The sequence below is a fragment of the Somniosus microcephalus genome, chromosome 2, assembly GCF_052327205.1.
Source record: "Somniosus microcephalus isolate GS21.2 chromosome 2, FLI_Smic_1.0, whole genome shotgun sequence".
NCBI lineage: Eukaryota > Metazoa > Chordata > Chondrichthyes > Squaliformes > Somniosidae > Somniosus > Somniosus microcephalus.
The window spans coordinates 248,402,268-248,425,695 of NC_140988.1; the positions used below are offsets into that span (position 1 = coordinate 248,402,268).

The following is a 23,428-nucleotide window of genomic DNA, read 5'->3' on the forward strand; positions in this document are numbered from 1 at the left end:
CATATGGAATTACAGCTTATGGGATGCAAGATAACATCAGTACGTAATTCTCTTTTTGTTACTGTGTGCATGTACACCCCTCAGAAATGTTTTTGTGCTGCTTTGATACCAAAGAATGCTCTACTTAGTATTTTATTCCTTTTGGATGGAATGTAACAAATAAATTATGTCATGAACTGTATTGATGGTTCATTTATATTCCAAGCATCATTAATACTTGGCCCTATTATATTTTTGCTACCTCTTCCATAGCTCTTCATGTACCATTCCCTGACAGAGAACAATCAGATGTTCTGCTCCCATACCTTAGATTGAATACTATAAGGTTTGCAAATCCAGCCCGAAGTGGCTCAACCTTTATTTATTTTTTCCTGTTAGTCCCTCTTTTGACCCAAAGGGAAGCACTGAACCTCTGTTCATCATTTGAATGACAGCATGATTGAGAGCAGAAATTCATCTTCTGGGAAATCATGCTTGTGATGCAAACAGGGTCACCGCTGCATTTCTGGCAAAGTATCGCGACGGAGCAGGAGCAGCACTGAGGATTTCCCTGTGTCTGGTTTTTCTATCAACAACCCACATGGCCAAGCTTATCTTTCCATACCAACTATTTGTATTCAAGCCATGTAATGTTCTTTGTTTCCATTCCAGGTGAAGAAGTGAAAAATCCCCAAAAGGCTATTCCCATAGGAATTGTGACTTCCCTTTTGGTTTGCTTCTTGGCTTACTTTGGAGTTTCAGCAGCACTGACCCTCATGATGCCTTACTACCTGCTGGATGCTAGAAGCCCACTTCCAGTTGCCTTTGACTATGTTGGCTGGGGTCCTGCAAAATACCTGGTGGCAGTGGGATCCCTCTGTGCACTATCAACAAGGTATGAAAAGAAATTCGGCTTTCTTTCAGAATAGACCATTGGAAAGCCTTATTGTGTAGTATTCGTATAAACACAGTTTAGATTCACAATTTCTGCTTCCTTCCCCTCGCCCAATCATAAAGACCTAATGTAGGGTATGTATTTAAAATTATTTCAAGTTGAAGTTGTTTTACAATTGATCATCTTTAAAATTAGGTGATAGCTGTTTAATGAGGAAAGTGCTCATCCCTACAGTTTGTGTTTAATGGCAAGTATGTCTGTTTGAGCACCTCATCTTGTTCTACCCTTCTACTGCTCCCCACCCCGCCTCAAGATATCGTCCCTTCTTTCCTCCCTCAGCCTCTGCACTGCATTAAATCCTTTTGATTCAATTGCCCTCGTGTCCTCCCTAAACCTCTCCCTCCACATAAGCTCTCCTACTCATATTCATGACCACCCCTTCATGGTTTCTCTACTCCCATGGTCGTAATTACAGAAAAGACCATCTCCAACCAGTTCCTTGTATCCTTCACCACCAACCTCTCCTACCCTCTTCCAACCCGCTTCCTTCTGCATCCACTGCTGCAATAAACACTTCCCCCAAGTCACTTACCACTACACTTTCAAAATTCCAACTGTCCAGTCTTTGGCCCTTCATTCTGCAGCTGTCCATCTTCTCAACCACGCCCTTTCTGTGGGAATGTCACTTGCCTCCCCATGTGTGGACCTTAACTTGCTTGTGTGACGGTGTTTGAAGCAGCTGATCCATTGATTCAAAAACAGATGCTTAACTCTTTAAGCACTTTCATTCACCTTTTCCAGCAAGAAGAGGGCGCATAGCTCAGGAAGGTTGCCTGCTCTGGTCTGCTTGAACCAGGTTGAATTCGAATTAAACAGCAGATTTCACTGGTCAGGAAACATTTGGGATAAGGAATCTGAATCAAATTAACCAATAATTCAAATGAAGAATGGGGGCATTATTTTGCAAAATTTTCAATTCGAGTTAAGATATTTTGAGCTAAGTAACTTTGAATAACTTGGAATTCACTATCTTATTTCTGAAGACCTTTATTGGTGCTGATTGGAAAGCAGTTTTGCAGTCAAAGATTTTCTACTCAAATCTTCAAACCTCTGGGCCCAGTTTTCAAAGTTGTTAAGACTGAAAAAGAACTCTGGCCTCAAATCCTCAAGCCTTCTCCAGTGGTTTAAGTGTGGGGAAGTGGTTGCTGCTGGCCTTCGTTCCTAACCCTGTTAGAGTACCTAGGATGGAGACATCTTATTGAAATATTTTCAGTGAATCTTGGGCACCCTCAGGATGGGAGGAGTGAAAGATGCAGCTCTGGTTGGCCCCATGGCCCCTAAAGGTGCAGCTCTGTCTGTGATCAGCCTTCCTCGTGACCATGACATAGAGACTTAGTGGGCTCCACTTCTGCCCTTACAATGACCCGGATGCTGGATTCTTTCTAGAAAGCCGGTCACTGGGCAGAAAGGAGATGGGAGCTGTGGGAATTATGACAGGAGAAAGCCCTACCCAGCCTCCCGTGACATTATTGGCCGTGTTTGGTGTAAACGGAAATCTTGTGCCTGATTTACTTCCTCCTCATACCCCCATCATCATGCCTCAGGCCCGCTGAGAAAATTTGTGCCATTCTTCCCATGTGCATCTAAAGACATTGAAAGACCCAGGTCATTATCATGATGCTGTTTTGTTTTATTTTCCAAATTTTTATTACATTTGTTTTCACAATATAACATGTATAGAAATGTATTATTTTGCTTTAACCTAGTAGGGAAGATGCATTTTTTCCCCAATTGGTTTTGTGCTGTACAGGTTTAGTAACATATTTCCTTGTTTTAATGCCCTTTCATTTATCTGCTGATAGATTCCACAATCAGTTGAAAAGCTGTCTGTGGATAACCTGCAAACCTCTTGGGAGTCTTGTGAACCCTTAAACATTTGGTTTTGCTTTGATCTCTGGCATTAATCTGTGCATGAAAAGTCTTGTTCTGTGGCATGAGTCCAGTCTGTTTAAAACTGGTGATTAACAATGTGAGTGTAGTTTGGGCTGTACAACATGAATGTTTTAAATTAGATTGATCCTTCAATCGAAAGGGATCTGCCACCACACAAAAATGCAGCTCCAGTAATCAGCGAATGAAAAAGTGTTCCTGATTTAATTGACCATTGTTTGTGAATAGTAGTAAATTCTTAGCACTAGTTTATTTTATTGTGAACTAAGAATAAAAATAAGAGGTACAGAATTTTAAAGAATATCTTAGAGGTTAGGTGGAACTTTCAACTTCGGCAGGACGTAAAACGGGCGGTAGCGGATCAGCCACCTTTTATACACCCCGCCTGATTTTCCTTTCCATTCACAGTATTGAGCAGAAGCTTGAGATTTTCCAGCCAGTTGCTGGAAAGACATGATCCAGCCTTGGTGGAGCGGTTTTCCCAACTCAATAATGCTCTCCTCATGCCATGCCTTGAAGCCAATGGCGTGGAGATCATCAGGCAGGTCACTGTTGCCCCACAGCAGGGAGCAGGCAGATAGGACCACCATCACTTTCTGTGTGACATAGGCTTCCCTCCGGATTGTCCGGGTCAGAGACACTTTTGGGTGTTTCTGTGCACCCTGTTAGAGGTTTGTGAGGTTGCGAATGTGCAACGGAGCTCATAAGGGGCATTTGTCATCATGCTGAGCCAGTGGTCTTGGGGGAAGCCCTTGTTTCAGACATTGATGCCCTGGAGTTCAGCTGCCCAGTAGCAGTGTTTAGCACACCCTTGGGTAGACCTTAATTTTCATCACCAGGTGGTAAACTGAGGGTTGTGGATTGGCCTCCAGTGGAAAAGAAAATCGAGCAGGGTGTCGAATTGGCAGCTCTACCTCACCACCACTTCTCTCCACCCCTCCACGGTCTCTAAATTGTCAGAATGCTTGTCCGACATCCAGTTCTGGATGAGCAGAAATTTTCTCCAATTAAATATTGGGAAGACCGAAGCCATTGTTTTCGGTCCCCGCCACTGACTCCATTCCCTCTGCCTAACATCTGTCTAAGGCTGAACCACATTGTTCGCAACCTTGGTGCCATATTTGACCCTGAAATGAGCTTCCAACCATATATCCACGGCATAACTAAGATGGCCTACTTCCACCTCTGTAACATCGCCCGTCTCCACCCTTGCCTCAGCTCATCTGATGCTGAAACCCTCATCCATGCCTTTGTTACCTCTAGATTTGACTATTCCAACACACTCCTGGCTGGCCTCCCACATTCTACCCTACGTAAACTTGAGGTCATCCAAAACTCGGCTGCTCATGCTCTAACTTGCACCAAGTCCCTTTCACCCATCTCCCCTGTGCTCGCTGACCTACATTGGCTCCTGGTTAAGCAACGTCTTGATTTTAAAATTCTCATCCTTGTTTTCAAATCCCTCCATGGCCTCGCCCCTTTCTATCTCTGTAATCTCCTCCAGCCCCACAACCCCCCGAGATATCTGCGCTCCTCTAATTCTGCCCTCTTGAGCATCCCTGATTATAATCGCTCAACTATTGGTGGCTGTGCCTTCTGTTGACTAGGCCCAAAACTCTGGCATTCCCTGCCTAAACCTCTCTGCCTCTCTACTTCTCTTTCCTCCTTTAAGACGCTCCTTAAAACCTACCTCTTTGACCAAGCTTTTGGTCACCTGCCCTAATTTCTCCTTATGTGGCTCGGTGTCAGATTTTTTGTCTTTTAATACTCCTGTGAAGCGCCTTGGGAAGTTTTACTACGTTAAAGGCGCTATATAAATACAAGTTGTTGTTGTTCTTTCCACCAACGCCGAGTTTACCACCCGTCGATGAAAAATAAAATCTATCCCCACTTATTAGTGGTAATACAAATTGCATTTTGTGACTATCTTGTGAAAATGTTCAACATAAAATGTTTGTTTGTTTGTGAAAAAATTATGGAGAAAACAGTTTCCAAAGCTTCTGGTTATGCCGAACACTACATTTTTCTATTTCCACACCTGAATGAAATCATATCAAATCAAACTAATGTTTATTAAGTGATTACACTGTAGGACTCTACGTAACTGTTGCCTGTTTGGCCAGCATAAACATGAATCACATTTGGCCAACTAAAGTTTGTCATGCTAAAGTGGTTGAACACAACCAAACATTATCACTGTTACTTATTAAAGCAAACCAAAAAAAAAATCTGGAAATCCCATCTTAAATAAAGTCATGAAATATTCGTAGTTCTGAGTTACAACAGCATAGGTGGAGTTGCCCTAGAATTTCTCACTCTTGTATAACTCCTTGCAGCCAGCATTCTTGAATGCCTGTGACAATGGACATATCATTGTTGTTGGTGACCTGGAGATTAAAGAAACAGGGATTTAAAAAAAGTCCTAGGAAAGAAAGAGACTTTCACTCTTGGATTAATCTAGTCTAAACAGCATTGCATCATTGCATTTCTGATCCTCCAATTTGTCCACAGAATAGCATTATAAACTCAGGCACCTAATAGTTTGGAGGGGGGGGGTTGCAGAGTTTCCCGTTTTTTTTTTTTTTTTAAATTTCCCCCCCCCCCCCAACCCTAATTTCAGCGGAACTGCTGGAGAAATGACGTAAATGGCTAAAAGTGTTTCTCTAGGGGTTCTGTCGAAGTTACGGTGGGAGAAAACCCAGGCAGTTATGTACATTTTATAATCTGTTTTCATTCCTCAGTTTTTACCCTCCTCTCTGGAAGACACAGACTCTTGCTAGGATATGGGCCAGAGGCACTGGCTGCCCTCCTGAACCTTGCCTAAGTAGTCATTCTTTATGTGTGAGCCTAGACATGAGTGTTGGACATGGTTATTCTGCAAGGGTGGCATCACAACCAGACACAATCATGTTCTTACCTGATGTCTGTACACACACTCGCTTTCCAACAGAGTCCCCTGGATTATTTTTTTAATCCCCTCCATATTGCAGGCCAAGATATTGAGGCTAATTGTAGGACCCCAGTTGAGATCAGCTAGCTAGATATAGGCTGACATTGAAATTGTAATCTGCTGCTTTGTATGTCTTAGTATTACACCAGACAGTGCGGCTACCTTCTTCTTCCTCTTCCTCTTCCTCCTCCTCGGATGACTTGCTTCCACATTAAAAATGAGTTCTCAGGTGACTGATGAGTCCAATGCGGGACCTACAGTCTCTGTCACAGGTGGGGCAGACGGTGGTTGAAGGGGCGGGGCAGTGGGGTGCTTGGGTTGATGTGTGCTCCTTCCGCTGTTTGCACTTGGCTTCCGCTTGCTCTCGGCAAAGAGACTCGAGGTGTTCGGCGCCTTCCCGGATGCTTCTCCTCCACTTTGTACGGTCTTGGGCCAGGGGTTCCCAGGTGTCGGTGGGGATGTTGCACTTTTTCAAGGAGGTTTTGAGGGTGTCCTTGAAGCGTTTCCTCGTTAGAGCATTGGTAGAATTCAACATGCCATGTTTTGATTATGTAAAACTATTCTGCATTAATAAAAAAATCCTTGTCATTTTATTTTGGGGGAGAATTAAGTGGATTATACAAACCACTTTCCCACTGGACAAGGAGAGTTTGGGAGTTTATGTAGAGCCCTAAAGTGAATGTAAATTTTTCATTAATTTACTACATACCTGCTGCGACTCTGACTTGCAACATTGTGCATGTCTTTCCTCTTCATTCAGTCTGCTTGGTTCCATTTTCCCCATGCCCCGTGTAATCTATGCTATGGCTGAGGATGGGTTGCTTTTCAAAGCTTTAGCCCACGTCAATTCCAAGACGAAGACTCCAGTTATTGCTACAATGTCATCAGGTGTGGTTGCAGGTGAGATTTTGTGGATGGATGGAAAAAGGAAAGTAAAGAGGGAATTTGTGTTAAATAAGCAAATGTAGAACAAAATTGTCAGATGGTCAGTTCATTAGTTCTTTGCCGAGTCTAATTTAAAATTTGCATTCTCATTTTATGTTTCAGTCAGAAATGCACTGTTGCCAATCTTTTTCCTCCAGTGCAAACATGTTTTAATATCAAAGATAACTTTAAAGGAGTGATATTCTTTCATTTATATTGCAGTAGAATTACTAATTATTTTTGCCTCATAATTTAATGTTATTATTGAGTTGCACAAGAATTTACACGTTTTCCTCAAGTCATTATACAATACAGAAAAGCAAAGCGCATGCCTAGTCTAGTTATGTAGGAATAAAACTTCTGCTTCCCCGCTACATTGCGCATTCCCAGCCTGGGATTTTCTGTGTATTAAAATCATGGACTGGTGGTACACAATTTCATGAATGCGCTCTTGGCACAACTCAGGAGAGCAGAAGTGGAAATTTTACCCCATAGCTAACACACTTGGGCGTGTTACTAGTTGACAGGATCAGGGTAATTTTCCCCAGGAAACTAAGGACGCTCAGGATTATAAGGGAGAGTGCGGGCTCTTGCCTTGGCATTAGGTTAAATGATGTTGGTACTTATGCTAGCTGAGAGGGGTGAAGATCTGTTTATTTAGTAATTGGCCTGAGCATTCCTTTGCTAAAATTGTAACTCTACCATGAACAATCTGCAAAATAAAATTACACATTTTTAACAGAATAGCAGCCCTCCTACCCTCTGAAGTAATAATTTTTGATGCGGATGGGATAAGCAGACTGCAATTCATGTTTCTGTCCTCCAGTAACCTGACTCCATTCCAAAAGGACCATTGCCTCTGCGACACCTTGGTCCATTCTTCAATCAACCCCTCCCCTTCCCACTGCACCTTCCCATGCAAGCGCAGGAGATGCAACACCTGTCCTTTTAACTCTTCCCTTCCCACTGTCCTGGGGCCTCAAACACTCCTTCCAGGTGAAACAGTGATTTACTTGTACTTTCAATTTGGTATACTGTATTCGCTGCTCACGATGCAGTCTCCTCTACATTGGGGAGATCAAACACAGATTGGGTGACCGCTTTGCCGTTCAGTCCATAAGGGTGACCCCGAGCTGCCGGTCGCCTGTCGTTTTAATTCTCTGCCCCACTCCCACCCTGACCTCTCTGTCCTTGACCTCCTACACTATTCTAATGAAGCTCAATGGAAGCTCGAAGAACAGCACCTCGTCTATCAATTAGGCGTTTTACAGCCTTCCAGACTCAACATTGAGTTCAAAAGTTTCAGATCATAACCACTGCTTCCATTTTTTCGGACAGCAGCTGTTGCTGATGATTCTGCTGTTGCCATTTACAGCTCCTCTAGACCCATCATTTGTTCCTTTACTTCTCCCATTACCATCCCCTTTTGCCTTACACCATCATCCCTTTTGTCATTTAATCTCTCGCGCCTTCCACCCTATCACAGACCTTCCCTTTTGTTCTTTCGTCCCCTCTCCCCCTTCCCTGCCTCTGTACTTGCTTAAAACCTGTTACATCTCCAACTTTCCAGTTCTGATGAAAAACGGTCATTGACCTGAAACGTTGGCTGTGATTTTGCTGGCGCTCACAGTGTGGATTTGGAGGCGGGTCCGCTGTCAAAATTGGAATGATTGACCGGGTTGGGAACCCGCTCCAAACCCGCCTCCCTGTAAGTTTCCAAAGTGTCGGGTCTGCGAATTCAGAACAGACCTGACACCAAGCGGCAGGGGAAGCATTTAAGATAGTTAACTGCTTGTTAAGTGTGTGTTAGCTATTATTTTGCCAGCCTTTTTCTATTTTCCCACATTTTTAACGGGGTTCACGTCATTCAGAGATCACGTCAGCTAAGTAGGTCAGGTTCTCTATGTCTCCCCATTGCTGTGAATAGGTGACAGCTGCAAAAGTGGTATGAAAGCTACCATTTCACAGCTGGTCACTTTCCAATGCCAGAAGCTTGAGCCTTCAGGACTTGGAAGACACTTTTGAGCTGTATACATTTTGGAAGTGTTTGGAGTAAACTCTCTATCTACTGTCACCTCCTTGGAGCAAGCTCTCTCACCATTGACAAATCGCTTCTGTCATCTCAACTTCAGCTGCCATCTATTCCAGCAGCATCGGTGCCCTTGAAAAAAATCTCACCTTGGTCCTCTGAATCCCTCCATGATCTGTCCCAACACCAACATCACCAGGCACACCAACATCACCAACAACAATACCAACCTTCTCCACAATCACCTGATGCTGCACAGGACACAGGGCATCAGCACCCAACAACATTGCTGCCCAGGAGGCCAGCGATGGCATCACCATGGCCAGATTTACTTCACTTGATGCTGTACTCTGGCTGCCACATGATGCACCAGGTTAATACCACCCCACACCAACACCATAAATCATCCTACAATGACCAAGCTGTTCCTTTCACACTCATCACCATTGCGGGGCATACCTTTATGTCTCATTCACTGCAACTCACTAGGACACTTCCAAAGGTGAGCACAGCTCTGTCCAATAAGGCGAAGTGTTGAAAATAAAGATTTCAGTGTTTGACAACACATTAACAGAACTTTTACATGAACATTGCATAAGACACCCAAGTGCCTACCCTTGTGTGTTGTTAGTTAGTTGGTATGATTGGACTAGGATGAGGGTGAGTGTGAGGGGTGGCTAGTGAGATGGGGAAATGATAATGTAGATATAGAGGGATGGGTGGAGGTGCAAGGTAAGTTGGTGTGAGTAAGGATGTGCAGGAGTAGGGTAGGGAAGGCAGAGTGATGGGGATGTGATGAGTGGCACAGCAGGATGAGATTGAGTGTGGCTTTGCAGTAACATTTCGTGATCTACTGAGATCATTGAAATGTTTGTGCCACTGCAGCCTGGTCATCCTGACGACATCCCTGCTTTTGTCCTCCTGTGCAATGTGCAACCAGGCTGCGTTGGTGTCCTGGGGAGGTCTCTTCCGCCCTTGGGAAGGGAAGAGAACCTCCCTGTGTGCTGTGACTTATGGAGGGAGTCGTGAGAGAGCCTGGATGCAGCTGTGCAACAATGCTGTAGACCACTGACAGCACAACTGTCAAAATCAATTTGGACATGATCCCTTTAAGGAAACCGGCTGATGATGCGTCATCAGACCCGCTTCCTTTTAATTGGCCGGGAACCCTGCAGGGCTAGCTTAACAAGCTCCATTAAAGGAAAATCCTTTTGACAGAGTGCTGCAGCCGTAGCGGGACCGGAACCCGCCAACTACCTCTCCCGCCGCGATCCCGCCTCCGCTGGGAAAATCCAGCCCGTTAACTCTATTTCTTTCTCCACAGATGCTGTCTGACCTGCTGAGTATTTCCAGCATTTTCTGTTTTTGAATTCCCATTCCAAATGCTGCCCATTAGTACAGTGACAGATTTGGCTGCGGTTAGGCTCATGGAGTCGATTAGGTTAGAGGTGCACCATTTAATCAATTTTTTTTTTAATTGACTTTTGTTAAATTCTCCAGTATGTTGCAATGTCCTCTCTTTTAAAAAAAGGAAAATATATTACTGTTTTAAAACCATCCATGTGATTTGATGACATGATATAAAAGTCCTGTTTCTGCCTTAATTGCTCTCTCAATTGTTGTTCATAACTTGTGCACAATGAGCGTCGCAACCTAAATATGGAGAAACAATATCTATATTAATGGTCTGGTCTGAAGAGAAATATTTAACTTTCATGTTTTACCTTTAAATAGCCTGGTGAGACAGAGGGAGTGTAGTTAGTTACCACACTGCCCTTTCACCTCTAAGACCTGGGTTTAAATTCATAGGATTACATAGGGTACAGTATATGGCACAGAAACAGGCCATTCGACCCAACCAGTCCATGCCGGCGATTATGCGCCACTCGAGCCTCCTCCTGTGTTTCCTCATCTAACTCTGTCAGCATAACCCTCTATTCCCTTCTCCCTCACATGCTTGTCTAGCCTCCCCTTAAATGCATCTATACTATTTGCCTCAACTGCTCCCTGTGGTAGCAAGTTCCATATTCTCACCACTCTCTGGGTAAAGAGGTTCCTTCTGAATTCCCTATTGGATCTCTTGGTGACTATCTTGTATTGATGGCCTCTAGTTATGCTCTTCCCCACAAGTGGAATAATTCTGTATCCACTCTATCAAAACCTTTCATAATTTTAAAGACTTCAATTAGGTCCCCCCTCAGCCTTCTTTTTTCAAGCAAAAAGAGACCCAGCCTGTTCATCCTTTCCTGATAGGTATACCCTGGCATTTCTGGTATCATCCTTGTGAATCTTCTCTGCACCCTCTCCAGTGCCTCTATATCCTTTTTTAATAATATGGTGACCAGAATTGTACACAGTACTCCAAGTGTGGTCTAACCAAGGTTCAATACAAGTTTAGCATAACTTCCCTACTTTTCAATTCTATCCCTCTAGAAATAAACCCTAGTGCTTGGTTTGCTTTTTTTATGACCTTGTTAACCTGTGTCGCTACTTTAGTGATTTGACCCAAATTCAACCCAGATTGATGGGATGAAAACCAACCGAACTAGTGGCAAAGAGATAATTTTCTGAATTTATGCTGCATACAAAGAGACCTGGCAGCCAAGAATGCATGTCAGAAATTTAGGTGCGCACTACCCCGTTAGCTTGCAACCGTTTCAAATAATGCAAGGCTCCTCTGACAGCACACAAATGTTGCAAAGCTATCACTTGTACTACCTGTAATGAGTTTGGCTCATCTCAACCCAGCTCCTAATAGTTGCAGTCCAACAGCACAAAAACTACCAATGGTTCAGTGTAAATTGTCATTTATTGAGTGAGCCCCGAAAGATAGCTGGTGTGGGAAGGGAACTAATTTGCATTTTGCACCAGAGGGTAGTCTTCTGAGTTAGGGGTTAAGCAAAGTTGTTAGAATGGCGTAGAGAGAGTTTTACTGTCCAAATGAACCATGTTGTGTCAGCACCTGAAAGTGCTTGATTGTTCCACCCAAAGTGGAAATGTGTCCCTTTAACATTCTGCACATCAATGAACAAAAAGACAATTCATCAAAGATATAAAGGTGACCTGACCATTGACTTTGGCAATTCTGCATTTGCTAAATGTATCCATTATAAGTATATAACACTGAATGTGTTTTTATTTGAACTTTGACCTTTTTCTTTTTAGCCTGTTGGGGTCTATGTTCCCTTTACCCAGAATTCTGTTTGCAATGGCACAGGATGGTTTACTGTTCAATTTTCTGGCAAAAGTGAGTAAGAGGCAGACACCAGTTGCTTCAACACTGGCATCAGGGGTCATCTCTGGTAAGCTGATGCAACTTGTCCCTTCCCCCGAAGGGACCTCATCTGTCGATAAGCATGCCTGGGCTTGATGCACTATTCCCTGAAGCATGCAGAGTCCTGGTGCCTTCATTAATCAGGTGGTGAGGATTGTACTGCAAGTAGGTATGCCAGGTTCTAAGAAGCAGCAATTGCAATTCTGTAGAATAAATTTATAGTAGCAGACATTGTAATCTCCTTTATATTATAAGTGGATTAAAAAAAATGAGAATACTTAAATTCATGAAATGAAAATACCTTCTGAGAGAAAAGGTATCTTTAAAAAAAAGTGTTTAAAAATAACCTAGCATACCTCGCATCTGGTGGTAATTGTTCACACGGATATTAAACAGTGGTGATGAGATTAAAATATGGCCTTTTTATAAACAGCCAGAGCAGACATATCAAATCCTCCCAGTCAATGTCAAGTCATATGTTTTCACAATGACCCAGTTGTGTCTATTCTGGAACGAACTGGTGTTGACATAAAAGTGTTTTGCAGCTCATTGAATTACTTTCTCTGCAGAATCTGACAAATGTTATTAATTCTAATGGGCATTAATCCCAGGGATTTGAAGGCGCATGGTTCCATTTGATAGTATTTAACTTTTAATACCATATCTTGTGATGGGTGCCTGAGATAGATTATTGGGTTTCCGAATGCACATGGGGCTGATAACGTGGTCCTTGCTGGGATTATTGTTCATCAAGGTTATGTTCAGCTTATTTAAACACTTTTCAAATGCTCCCACCACGTGATGAGTGGCAATGTGCTAAATTTGCAGGGTTGGGAATTCGAGCGCCAGTAGTACATAAATGGTTGATGGCCCCTGAACAACAACAATAACAATTTGTGTAGCATAGAAAAATGATTCAGAGGTGCTTCACAAAAAGGTAGTCCGGTAAAAATGTATGCCGAGCCAGAGGAGATATTTGGAAGGGTGACTAAAAGCTGGGTTAAAAAGTCGTTTTTAAGTAGCGTCTTAAAGGAGGAGAGTGCAGTGGAGAGGTTTAGGGAGGGAATTTCAGAACTTAGGGCGAGATAGCTGATGTCACAGCAGTCAGTGGTGGGGCAAAGGAAGTGGAGAATGCACAAGAGGTTTGAGTTGTAGGAACGCAGAGCTCTTGGAGGGTTGTAAGGCTGGAGGAGGTTACAGAGATAGGGAGGGGTGAGAGCATGAAAGGATTTAAACATGAAGAGGAGAATTTTAAATTTGAGGTGCTGGAGCCAATGTAGGTCAGCGAGCATAGAGGTGATGGGTGAGTGGGAGTTGGTGTGGGACAAGATATAGGCTTTGGATAAGCTAAAATTTACAGGCCTAAATCAATTTCTACCCCAAAGACATTCTAATTGATAAAAAATTAGGTTCATAGGTGAACCAACAGAAGTAAAATGGGCTCTTCACAAGTATAGCCCAAAACAGGCCATTTAGCTCTAGCCATATGTTTTAAAGTTTGTTCATTTTAATCTCTTACATTTAGCAAGTTCACTGTAGCCATGACAACTCCTTGCTGTGTCTGCATGCAAGTGTTTTGGATTTAACACAGCTGACTCACATAAACCTACCTCAGTAAAATAGAACCAAACACCCTGACTAAGCTTCTACCTACATAACCAGTTCTTACAGCATATTACGACCAAACAGCAACTTTTTTAACGGCATCATTCCCTTTTTTAATTTGTACTTTTTTTTTCATGCAGTTTTTATGATTTTATTGTAGGAACTACTTGGTGTGGCAGGGGGAAGGGAATGTACTGCAACACAGATTATCATGGTTGTATGCAGATATCGCATTGATTAGAAGGAGTTTGTTGAAAAGGAAGAAATATGGCACACTGACGGATTTCAGTGGTTAGGACAACAGACCTCAAACATCTGGTCTAATTTTATTTCTGTTATTTTTTTTGGAGTCATTCATAGAGACGTGTGAAGTAAATTAGTGTATTAGAGTGTCACACGTTTATTATGGTGATTGACTCATTGTGCGCACAGTGATGTGTGCAGTTTACAACAATAGCTTGCATTTATATAGCACTTTTATGTAATAAAACGTCCCAAGGTGCTTCACAGGAGCATTATGAAACAAAATTTGACACCGAGCCACATAAGGGGATATTAGGACAGATGACTAAAAGCTTGGTCAAAGAGTTAGATTTTAAGGAACATCTTGAAGGAGGAAAGAGAGGTGACGAGATTTAAGAACATAAGAAATAGGAGCAGGAGTAGTCCATTCAGCCCTTCGAGCCTGCTCCGCCATTCAATAAAATCATGGTTGATCTTCTAACTCAACTCCACCTTCCCGCACTATCCCCATATCCCTTGAGACCCTTAGTATTCAAAAATCTATTGATCTCTGTCTTGAAAATATCACCGACTGAGCATCCACAGCCCTCTGGGGTAGAGAATTCCAAAGATTCACAACTGTTTGAGTGAAGAAATTTCTCCTCATCTCAGTCCTAAATGGCCAACCCTTTATTCTAAGACTGTGACCCCTAGTTCTAGACTCCCCAGCCAATGGGAGACATCCTCGCAGCATCTACCCTGCCCAGCCCCTTAAGAATTTTATATGTTTCAATGAGATCACCTCTCATTCTTCCAAACTCTAGGGAATATAGGCCTAGTCTACTCAATCTTGCCTCATAGGACATTCCCCTCATCCCAGGAATCAGTCTAGTGAACCTTTGTTGCACTCCCTCTAAGGCAAGTATATCCTTCCTTAGGTAACGAAAGCAAAACTGTACACAATACAGTGGAGAGCAATAGTGATAGGTGATAGGGAATTCTATCGTAAGGGGAACAGATAGATGTTTTTGTGGCCGCAGACGTGACTTCAGGAGGGCGAACAGTCAGAGGTCGTGGTTCACATTGTTACCAACGACATGGGTAGAAAGAGGGATGAGGTCCTGCAACAAGAATTTAGGGAGCTAGGTAGCAGATTAAAAAGCAGGACCTCAAAGGTTGTAATCTCTGGATTACTCCCAGTGCCACGTGCTAGTGAGTATAGGAATAGGAGGATAGAGCAGATGAATGCGTGGCTAAAGAGTTGGTGCAGGAAGGGGGGGCTTTAGTTTCCTGGATCACTGGGTCTGCTTCTGGGGAAGGTGGGACCTGTACAAGTCGGACGGGTTGCTCCTGAACCGGAACGGGACCAACATCCTTGCGGGGAGGTTTGCTAGTACTGTTGGGAGGGGTTTAAACTAACTTGGCAGGGGGATGGGATACGGAGTGGAGCTATAGTAGGGGGTGATGCACAGCCAAATATAGAGGAAAAAACAAGTCAGCCTGGAAGGCAGAGCAAATATGTAACAGCACAAGGGAGTATGGCAAGGCAGGATGGCATTTATTTTAATGCAAGGAGTCTTGCGAGTAAGGCAGATGAATTGAAGGTGTTGATGAACACATGGGAGTATGATATTGTTGCTATCACAGAGACATGGTTGAGGGAGGGGCAGGACTGGCAGCTCAATATTCCAGGGTATAGAATCTTCAGGTGAGACAGAGGGGGGTGTAAAAGAGGAGGGGGTGTCGCAATATTAATGAAAGAGTCAATTACTGCTGTAAGGAGGGATGATATCTTAGCAGGTTCCTCTAATGAGGCCATATGGATAGAACTTAAAAACAAAAAGGGGGCAAGCACTTTGCTGGGAGTGTCAGGGGGAAATAGAGGAACAGATATGTAGACAAATCTCAGAAGTGTAGAAATAATAGGGTAATAATAGTAGGGGATTTAAACTTCCCCAATATTAACTGGGATAGTCAGAGTGTGAAAGGCTTAGAGGGTGCGGAATTCTTAAAGTGCATCCAGGAGAGCTTTTTGAGCCAGCATGTAGAAAGTCCTACAAGAGAGGGGGCGGTACTGGACCTAATTCTAGGGAATGTAGCCGGGCAAGTGGTAGAAGTGTCAGTAGGAGAGCATTTTGGTGACAGTGACCATAATTTGGTGAGATTTAAGGTAGTCATGGAAAAGGACAAAGATGGACCGGAAATAAAAGTTCTAAATTGAGGGAAGGCCGATTTTAATATGATAAGGCAGGATCTGGCCAAAATGGACTGGGATCAGCTACTTGTAGGAAAATCCACATCAGAGCAATGGGAGTCTTTCAGAAAAGAAATAGAGTTCAACGCCAACATGTTCCCGTAAAGGTCAAGGGTGGGACCAACAAGCCCAGGGAACCCTGGATGTCATCAAGGGATATACAAGAATGGATTAGGAAAAAAAGGGAGGCTTTTGGCAGATACAAAGGACTAAAAACAGTGGAAGCCCTAGAGGAGTATAGAAAGTGCAGGGGGGTACTTAAAAAATAAATAAGGAGAGCGAAGAGGGGGCATGAAAAAACACTGGCGGGCAAAATAAAGGAAAATCCCAAGGTGTTTTATAAGTATATTAAGGGCAAGAGGATAACCAGGGAAAAGAGTAGGGCCCATTAGGGACCAAAGTGGCAATCTGTGTGTAGAGCTGGAAGATGTAGGTGAGGTTTTAAATGAATATTTTGCATCTGTGTTCACTATGGAGAAGGGTGATGTAGGCATAGAAATCAGGCAGGGGGATTGTGATATACTTGAACAAATTAGTATTGAGGTACTAGCGGTTTTAGCAGGCTTAAAAGTGGATAAATCCCCAGGCCCTGACTGCATGTATCCCAGGCTGCTGTGTAAGGCAAGGGAGGAGATTGCAGGGGCTCTGACACAAATTTTCAGAACCTCTCTGGCCACAGGGGAGGTGCCAGAGGACTGGAGAACAGCTAACGTAGTACCATTGTTCAAGAAGGGTAGGGGGGATAAACCAGGGAATTACAGGCTAGTGAGCCTAACATCAGTGGTAGGGAAATTATTGGAAAAATTTATGAGGGACAGAATTAGTCTCCACTTGGCGAGGCAGGGATTAATCAGGGATAGTCAGCATAGCTTTGTCAGGAGGAGATCATGTCTGACCAATTTGATTGAATTTTTCGAGGGGTTAACTGTGTGGATGAGGGTAGTGCAGTTGATGTAGTCTACATGGACTTCAGTAAGGCTTTTGACAAAGTCCACATGGGAGACTGGTCAAGAAGGGATCCAGGGCAATTTGGCACATTGTATGCAAAATTGACATGGTGGCAGGAGGCAGAGGGTGATGGTCGAAGGTTGTTTTTGTGACTGGAAGCCTGTGTCCAGTGGTGTATTGCAGAGATCGATGCTGGGTCCTTTGCTGTTTGTAGTGTACATTAATGATTTAGATATGAATGTAGGAGGTATGAACAGTAAGTTCGCAGATGACATGAAAATTGGTGGAGTGGTAAATAGCGAGGAGGGAAGCCTCAGGCTACAGGACGATATAGACGGGATGGTTAGATGGGCAGAACAGTGGCAAATGGAATTTAACCCTGAAAAGTGTGAGGTGATGCATTTTGGGAGGACTAACAAGGCAAGGGAATACACAATGAATGGTAGGATCCTAGGTAGGACAGAGGATCAGAGGGACCTTGGTGTGCATGTACATAGATCCCTGAAGGCAGCAGGACAGGTAGATAAGGTGGTTAAAAAGGCACATGGGATACTTGCCTTCATTAGCCGAGGCATAGAATATAAGAGCAGGGAGGTTATGATGGAGCTGTACAAAATGCTAGTTAGGCCACAGCTGGAATACTGTGTGCAGTTCTGGTCACCACACTATAGGAAGGATGTGATTGCATTGCAGAGGGTGCAGAGGAGATTCACCAGGATGTTATTTGGGCTGGAGCGCTTCATCTATGAAGAGAGACTGGACAGGCTGGGGTTGTTTTCCTTAGAGCAGAGAAGGCTGAGGGGGGACCTGATTGAGGTGTACAAAATTATATGGGGCATAGATAGGGTAGATAGAAAGGAACTTTTCCCCTTAGAGGGGTCAATAACCAGGGGGCATAGTTTCAAGGTGAGGGGCAGGAGGTTTAGAGGGGATTTGAGGAAAAACTTTTTCACCCAGAGGGTGGTTGGAATCTGGAAGTCACTGCCTGAAAGGGTGGTAGAGGCAGGAACCCTCACAACATTCAAGAAGCATTTAGATGAGCACTTGAAATGCCATAGCATACAAGGCTACGGACCAAGTGCTGGAAAATGGGATTAGAATAGACAGGGCTTGATGGCCGGCGTGGACACGGTGGGCCGAAGGGCCTCTTTCTGTGCTGTATAACTCTATGACACTATGACTCTATGACAATACTCCAGGTGTGGTCTCATCAAAGCCCTATATAATTGCAGCAAGACTGTCTTACTCCTATACGCCAACCTCCTTGCAATAAAGGCTTACAGACCATTTCTCTCCTAATTGCTTGCTGTACCTGCATGTTAGCTTTCAGTGATTCGTGTACAAGGACACCCAGGTCCCTCTGAGCACCAATATTTCCCAATCTCTCACCATTTAAAAAATACTCTGCTTTTCTATTTTTCCTACCAAAGTGAATAACTTCACACTTCTCCACATTCTATTCCATCTGCCATGTTCTTGCCCACTCACTTAACCTGTCTAAATCCCTTTGCAGCCTCTTCGCATCTTCCTCACAGCTTACTTTCCCACCTAACTTTGTATCATCAGCAAACTTGGATACATTGCAATTGTTTCCCTCATCTAAGTCTTTATGTAGATTATAAGTAGCTGAGGCCCAAGCACTGACACTTGTGGCACCCTACTAGTTGCAGCCTGCGAAACCCAATCCTCTATCCATGCTAATATATCTTGGTAGAAAGAATGTAGAGAGGAAATATAAACTAAAGGGTACAATCCTAAAGAGGGTGCAGGAACAGAGACACCTAGGGGTATATGTGCACAAATCGTTGAAGGTGGCAGAGCAGGTTGAGAAAGCAGTTAAAAAAGTTTATGGGATCGTTGGCTTCATAAATAGAGGCAATAGAGTACAAAAGCACGGAAATTATGATGAACCTTTATAAAACACTGGTTCGGCCTCAACTGGAGTACTGTGTCCAATTCTGGGCACCGCACTTTAGGAAGGATGTGAAGGCCTTAGAGTGGGTGCAGAAAAGATTTACGAGAAAGATTCCAGGGATGAGGGACTTCAGTTACGTGGATAGACTAGGGAAGCTGGGGTTGTTCTCCTTAGAGCAGAGAAGGTTGAGAGGAGATTTGATAGAGGTGTTCAAAATCATGATGGGTCTAGACAGAGTCGATAGAGAGAAACTGTTCCCATTGGCTGAAGGGTCGAGAACCAGAGGACACAGATTTAAGGTGATTGGCAGAAGAACCAAAGGCAAGATGAGGAAAACTTTTTTTGCTCAGCGAGTGGGATCTGGAATGCACTGACTGAAATAGTGATGGAAGCAGACTCAATCACTGCTTTCAAAAGGGAGTTGGATAAGTACCTGAAGGAAAACAATTTGCAAGGCTACGGGGAAAGAGCGGGGGAGTGGGACTAGCTGAAGTGCTCTTGCAGAGAGCCGGCATGGGCTCGATGGGCCGAATGGCCGCCTTCCGTGCTGTAACCATTCTATGATTACCCCCAATCCCATGAGCCCTAAGTTTGTGAAATAACCACTTGAAAATCCAAATACACTGCATCCACTGGTTCCCCCTTATCGACCCTGCTAGTTACAAGTAACATTCCCTTTAAGCTGCTCGGCTGCACAGTGCTCCAGAGATCCCGCGCAGCTGGCTTGCCGGCTTTTCAATTCAAAAACTGCACATGTGCGGTATTTTGAATGGCCCATGCAGCCCCTTAAACGGGCCGTTCAGTGCCAAAAAGAAATTAGATTACATTGGTTACAACTTCAAAAAACTCAACAGATTTGTCAAACGCAATTTCCCTTTCATAAATCTGTGTTGAATCTGCCCAATATTATGATTTTCTAAGTTACCATGTCCCTAATAATAGATTCTAGCATAAATAAAAACAGAAAATGCTGGAAATACTCAGCAGGTCAGGCAGCATCTGTGGAGATAGCAACAGAGTTAACGTTTCAGGTCGATGACCCTTCGTCTGAACTGGGTAATAAATTTAAATTAAAAAATAAAATAAATGAAAAAAAAGGATAGGGGCAGAGGTTATGGTCTGAAATTGTTGAACTCGATGTTGAGTCCAGAAGGCTGTAAAATGCCTAATTGAAAGGTGAGGTGCTGTTGCTCGAGCTTAGGTTGAGCATCATTGGAACAATGTAAGAGGCCGAGGACAGTGAGGTCTGAGTGGCAGTGGAGCAGAGAATTAAAGTGACAGGCGATCGGAAGCTCGGGGTCACCCTTACGGACTGAACGGAGGTGTTCCGCAAAGCAGTCACCCAATCTGCATCGTGAGCAGCGAATACAGTATACTAAATTGCAAGAAGAAGTAGAAGTAAATCGCTGTTTCACTTGGAAGGAGTGTTTGGGGCCCAGGACAGTGGGAAGGGTGGAGGTAAAAGGGCATGTGTTGCATCTTCTGCGCTTGCACGGGAAGGTGCCGGGCGAAGGGGAAGGGGTGTTGGGGGTGATAGAGGAGTGGACCAGGGTGTCGCGGAGGGAGCGGTCCCTTCGGAATGCTGAAAGGGAAGGTGAGGGGAAGATGTGTTTGGTGGTGGGATCACGCTGGTGATGGCGGAGGATGATCCGTTGAATGTGGAGGCTGGTCGGGTGAAAGGTGAGGACAAGGGGAACCCTATCGTGGTTCCAGGAGTGAGGGGAAGGGGTGAGAGCAGAAGTGCGGGAAATAGAACGGACACGGTCAAGGGCCGTGTCAGTCATAGTAGAGGGGAATCCTCGGTTAAGGAAAAAGGAAGACATGTCGGAAGCACTGGTATGGAAGGTGGCATCGTCAGAGCAGCTGCGGTGGAGACGGAGAAACTGGGAGAATGGAATAGAGTCCTTACAGGAAGCAGGGTGGGAGGAAGTGTAGTCCAGGTAGTCAGTGGGCTTGTAGTGAATGTTTATCAATAGCCTATCCCCAGAGATGGAGACAGAGAAGTCGAGGAAGGGAATGGAAGAATCGGAGATTGACCATGTGATGGTCCATCTGACGAAGGGTCATCGACCTGAAATGTTAACTCTGTTTCTCTCTCCACAGATGCTGCCTGACCTGCTGAGTATTTCCAGCATTTTCTGTTTTTATTTCAGATTTCCAGCATCCGCAGTATTTTGCTTTTGTAATAGATTCTAGCAATTTCCCTACTACTGATATCAAGCTAACTGGCCTATAGTTCCCTGTTTTCGCTCTCCCTCCTTACTTGAATAGCAGGGTTACGTTTGCTACCTTCCAATCCATGGGAACCGTTCTAGAATCTAGGGAATTCTGGAAGATCAAAACCAATGCATCCACTATCTCTGTAGCCGCCTCTTTTAACACCCTAGGGTGTAGGCCATCAGGTCCAGGGGATTGTGTAGAGAGGGAATTCCAGAGCTTAGGACCTTAGCAGCTGAAGGCACAGCCACCAATGGTGGAGCGGTTAAAATCAGGGATGCTCAAGAGGCCAGAATTAGAGGAACGCAAATATTTCAGAGATTTGTAGGGCTGAAGGAGATTACAGAGATAGGTGAGGCCATGGAGGGGTTTGAAAACATGGATGAGAATTTTAAAATCGAGGCGCTGCTTAACTGGGAGCCAATGTAGGTCAGCAAGCGCAGTAATGATGGGTGAACGGGACTTGGTGCGAGTTAGGACACGGGCAGCAGAGTTTTGGATGACCTCAAGTTTACGGATGGTAGAATGTGGGAGGCCAGCCAGGAGTGTATTGGAATAGTCAAGAGGTAATAAAGTTATGGATGAGGGTTTCAGCAGCAGATGAGCTGAGACAAGGGCGGAGTCGGGTGATGTTCCAAAGGTGGATATAGGCGGTCTTAGTGATGGCGCGAATATGTGGCCGAAAGCTCATTTCTGGGTCAAATATGATGCCAAGTTTGGGAACAGTCTGGTTTAGCCCCAGACAGTTGCCAGGGAAAGGAATGGAGTCGGTGGCTAGGGAACGGAGTTTGTGTCGGGGTCCAAAGACAATGGCTTCAGCCTTCTTAATATTTAGTTGGAGGAAATTTCTGCTCATCCAGTACTGGATGTTGGACAAGCATTCTGACAATTTAGAGACAGTGGAGGGGTCAAGAGAGGTGGTGGTGAGGTAGAGCTGGATGTTGTCCACGTACGTGTGGAACTGACGCTTTGATTTCAGATGGTGTCACTGAGGGGCAGCATGTAGATATAGAAATAGGAGGGGCCAAGGATCGATCCTTGGGGGACACCAGAGGTAACTGTGTGGGAGCAGGAAGAAAAGCCATTGCAGGTGATTCTCTGGTTACAATTAGATAGATAGGAATGGAACCAGGCGAGTGCAGTCCTACCCAGCTGGACGACGGTGGAGAGGCGTTGGAGGAGAATGGTGTGGTCAACCGTGTCAAAGGCTGCAGACAGGTTGCAAAGGACAAGGAGGGATATGTTACCTTTGTCGCAATCACATAGGATGTCATTTGTAACTTTGAGCTGTTTTGGTACTGTGGCGGGGCGGAAACCTGATTGGAGGGATTCAGACATTGGGGGGAATTTTGCCAGCCCTGGGAAGACGGGTTTGGATGTGGGACTGCCGAGAAAATGGCAGAATCTGGGGGCGGGTACCCATCCCGCCTCCATGCCATCTTCCCAGGAGGCGAGTAGCCGACCCACGCTGGGAGCCGCCTCCCCGAGGCGGGTAGGGGATTACAGCCACTTAACTGCCTGTTAACAGATAGTTAAGAGGATTATCCCCATTTTACGTCGTGAAACCCCCACCAGGGTCACTGAGGCGAGCAGTGGGTCTGCGCGGTCCAAAAGTGCATTGTAGAGGTGAGTAATGGGTGCAAGTGTGGAGAGGTAAGTATGTGAGGTGAGTGAAAAGTGATAGAAAATGTTTCCTTACCTTTGTTTCCTCCTGCAGGCTTCAACAGTTGGGGAACCGGCAACTCGGACATCTCACCGGCAGAGATTCTCTGGTGCAACATCCATCTGATTTCTGCTCACAAGGACTCATCAAACAACAGAGAATGTCAGTGTTTGACAGCTTCTCAAAGCTGTCAAATGATGACAATTATTTTTGACAGATGAAACATCGTACGCTGACATTCTCTGTCACCGGCTTTCCCTTAATTGGCCTGCTAAACCTGCTGGGCGGGCTTAACAAGGTCAATCAAGGGAAAATAGCGTGGGTTGGCCAGAAGTCGATGGAGGCGGGACTGAAACCCGACAAGTGGGAGTCCCACCTCCAAAAGCTTCCCATTGGCAAAATCCAGCCCATTGAGTCTGATGGGCATGGTTCTGGGAGGCAACAACACATTCAAGGACTTTGGACAGGAAAGGAAGGTTGGAGGTGGGACGGTAGTTTGCAAGGACGGAAAGGTCAGGGTTTTTTTGAGGAGGGGGTGATGATTGCAGATTTGAAGGAGAGAGGGACAGTACCTGAGGAGAGTTAACAATGTCAGCTAACATG

The 23,428-nt window shown here is 44.5% G+C and overlaps 1 protein-coding gene across 5 annotated transcripts in view; it reads left to right on the forward strand.

Moving 5' to 3' along the window:
• slc7a2 (solute carrier family 7 member 2) overlaps positions 1-23,428 on the forward strand; it is a 264,753-nt gene that overhangs the window by 184,903 nt on the left and 56,422 nt on the right. For 4 of the 5 annotated variants that reach the window (XM_085970771.1, XM_085970758.1, XM_085970772.1 and 1 more), the window contains exons 6-7: positions 652-874; positions 11,893-12,029. In XM_085970771.1, coding sequence (XP_085826897.1) covers positions 652-874; positions 11,893-12,029 — 360 coding nt within the window. The remainder of the gene's footprint in view (positions 1-651; positions 875-11,892; positions 12,030-23,428) is intronic. The other variant, XM_085970773.1, reaches the window with a different exon arrangement.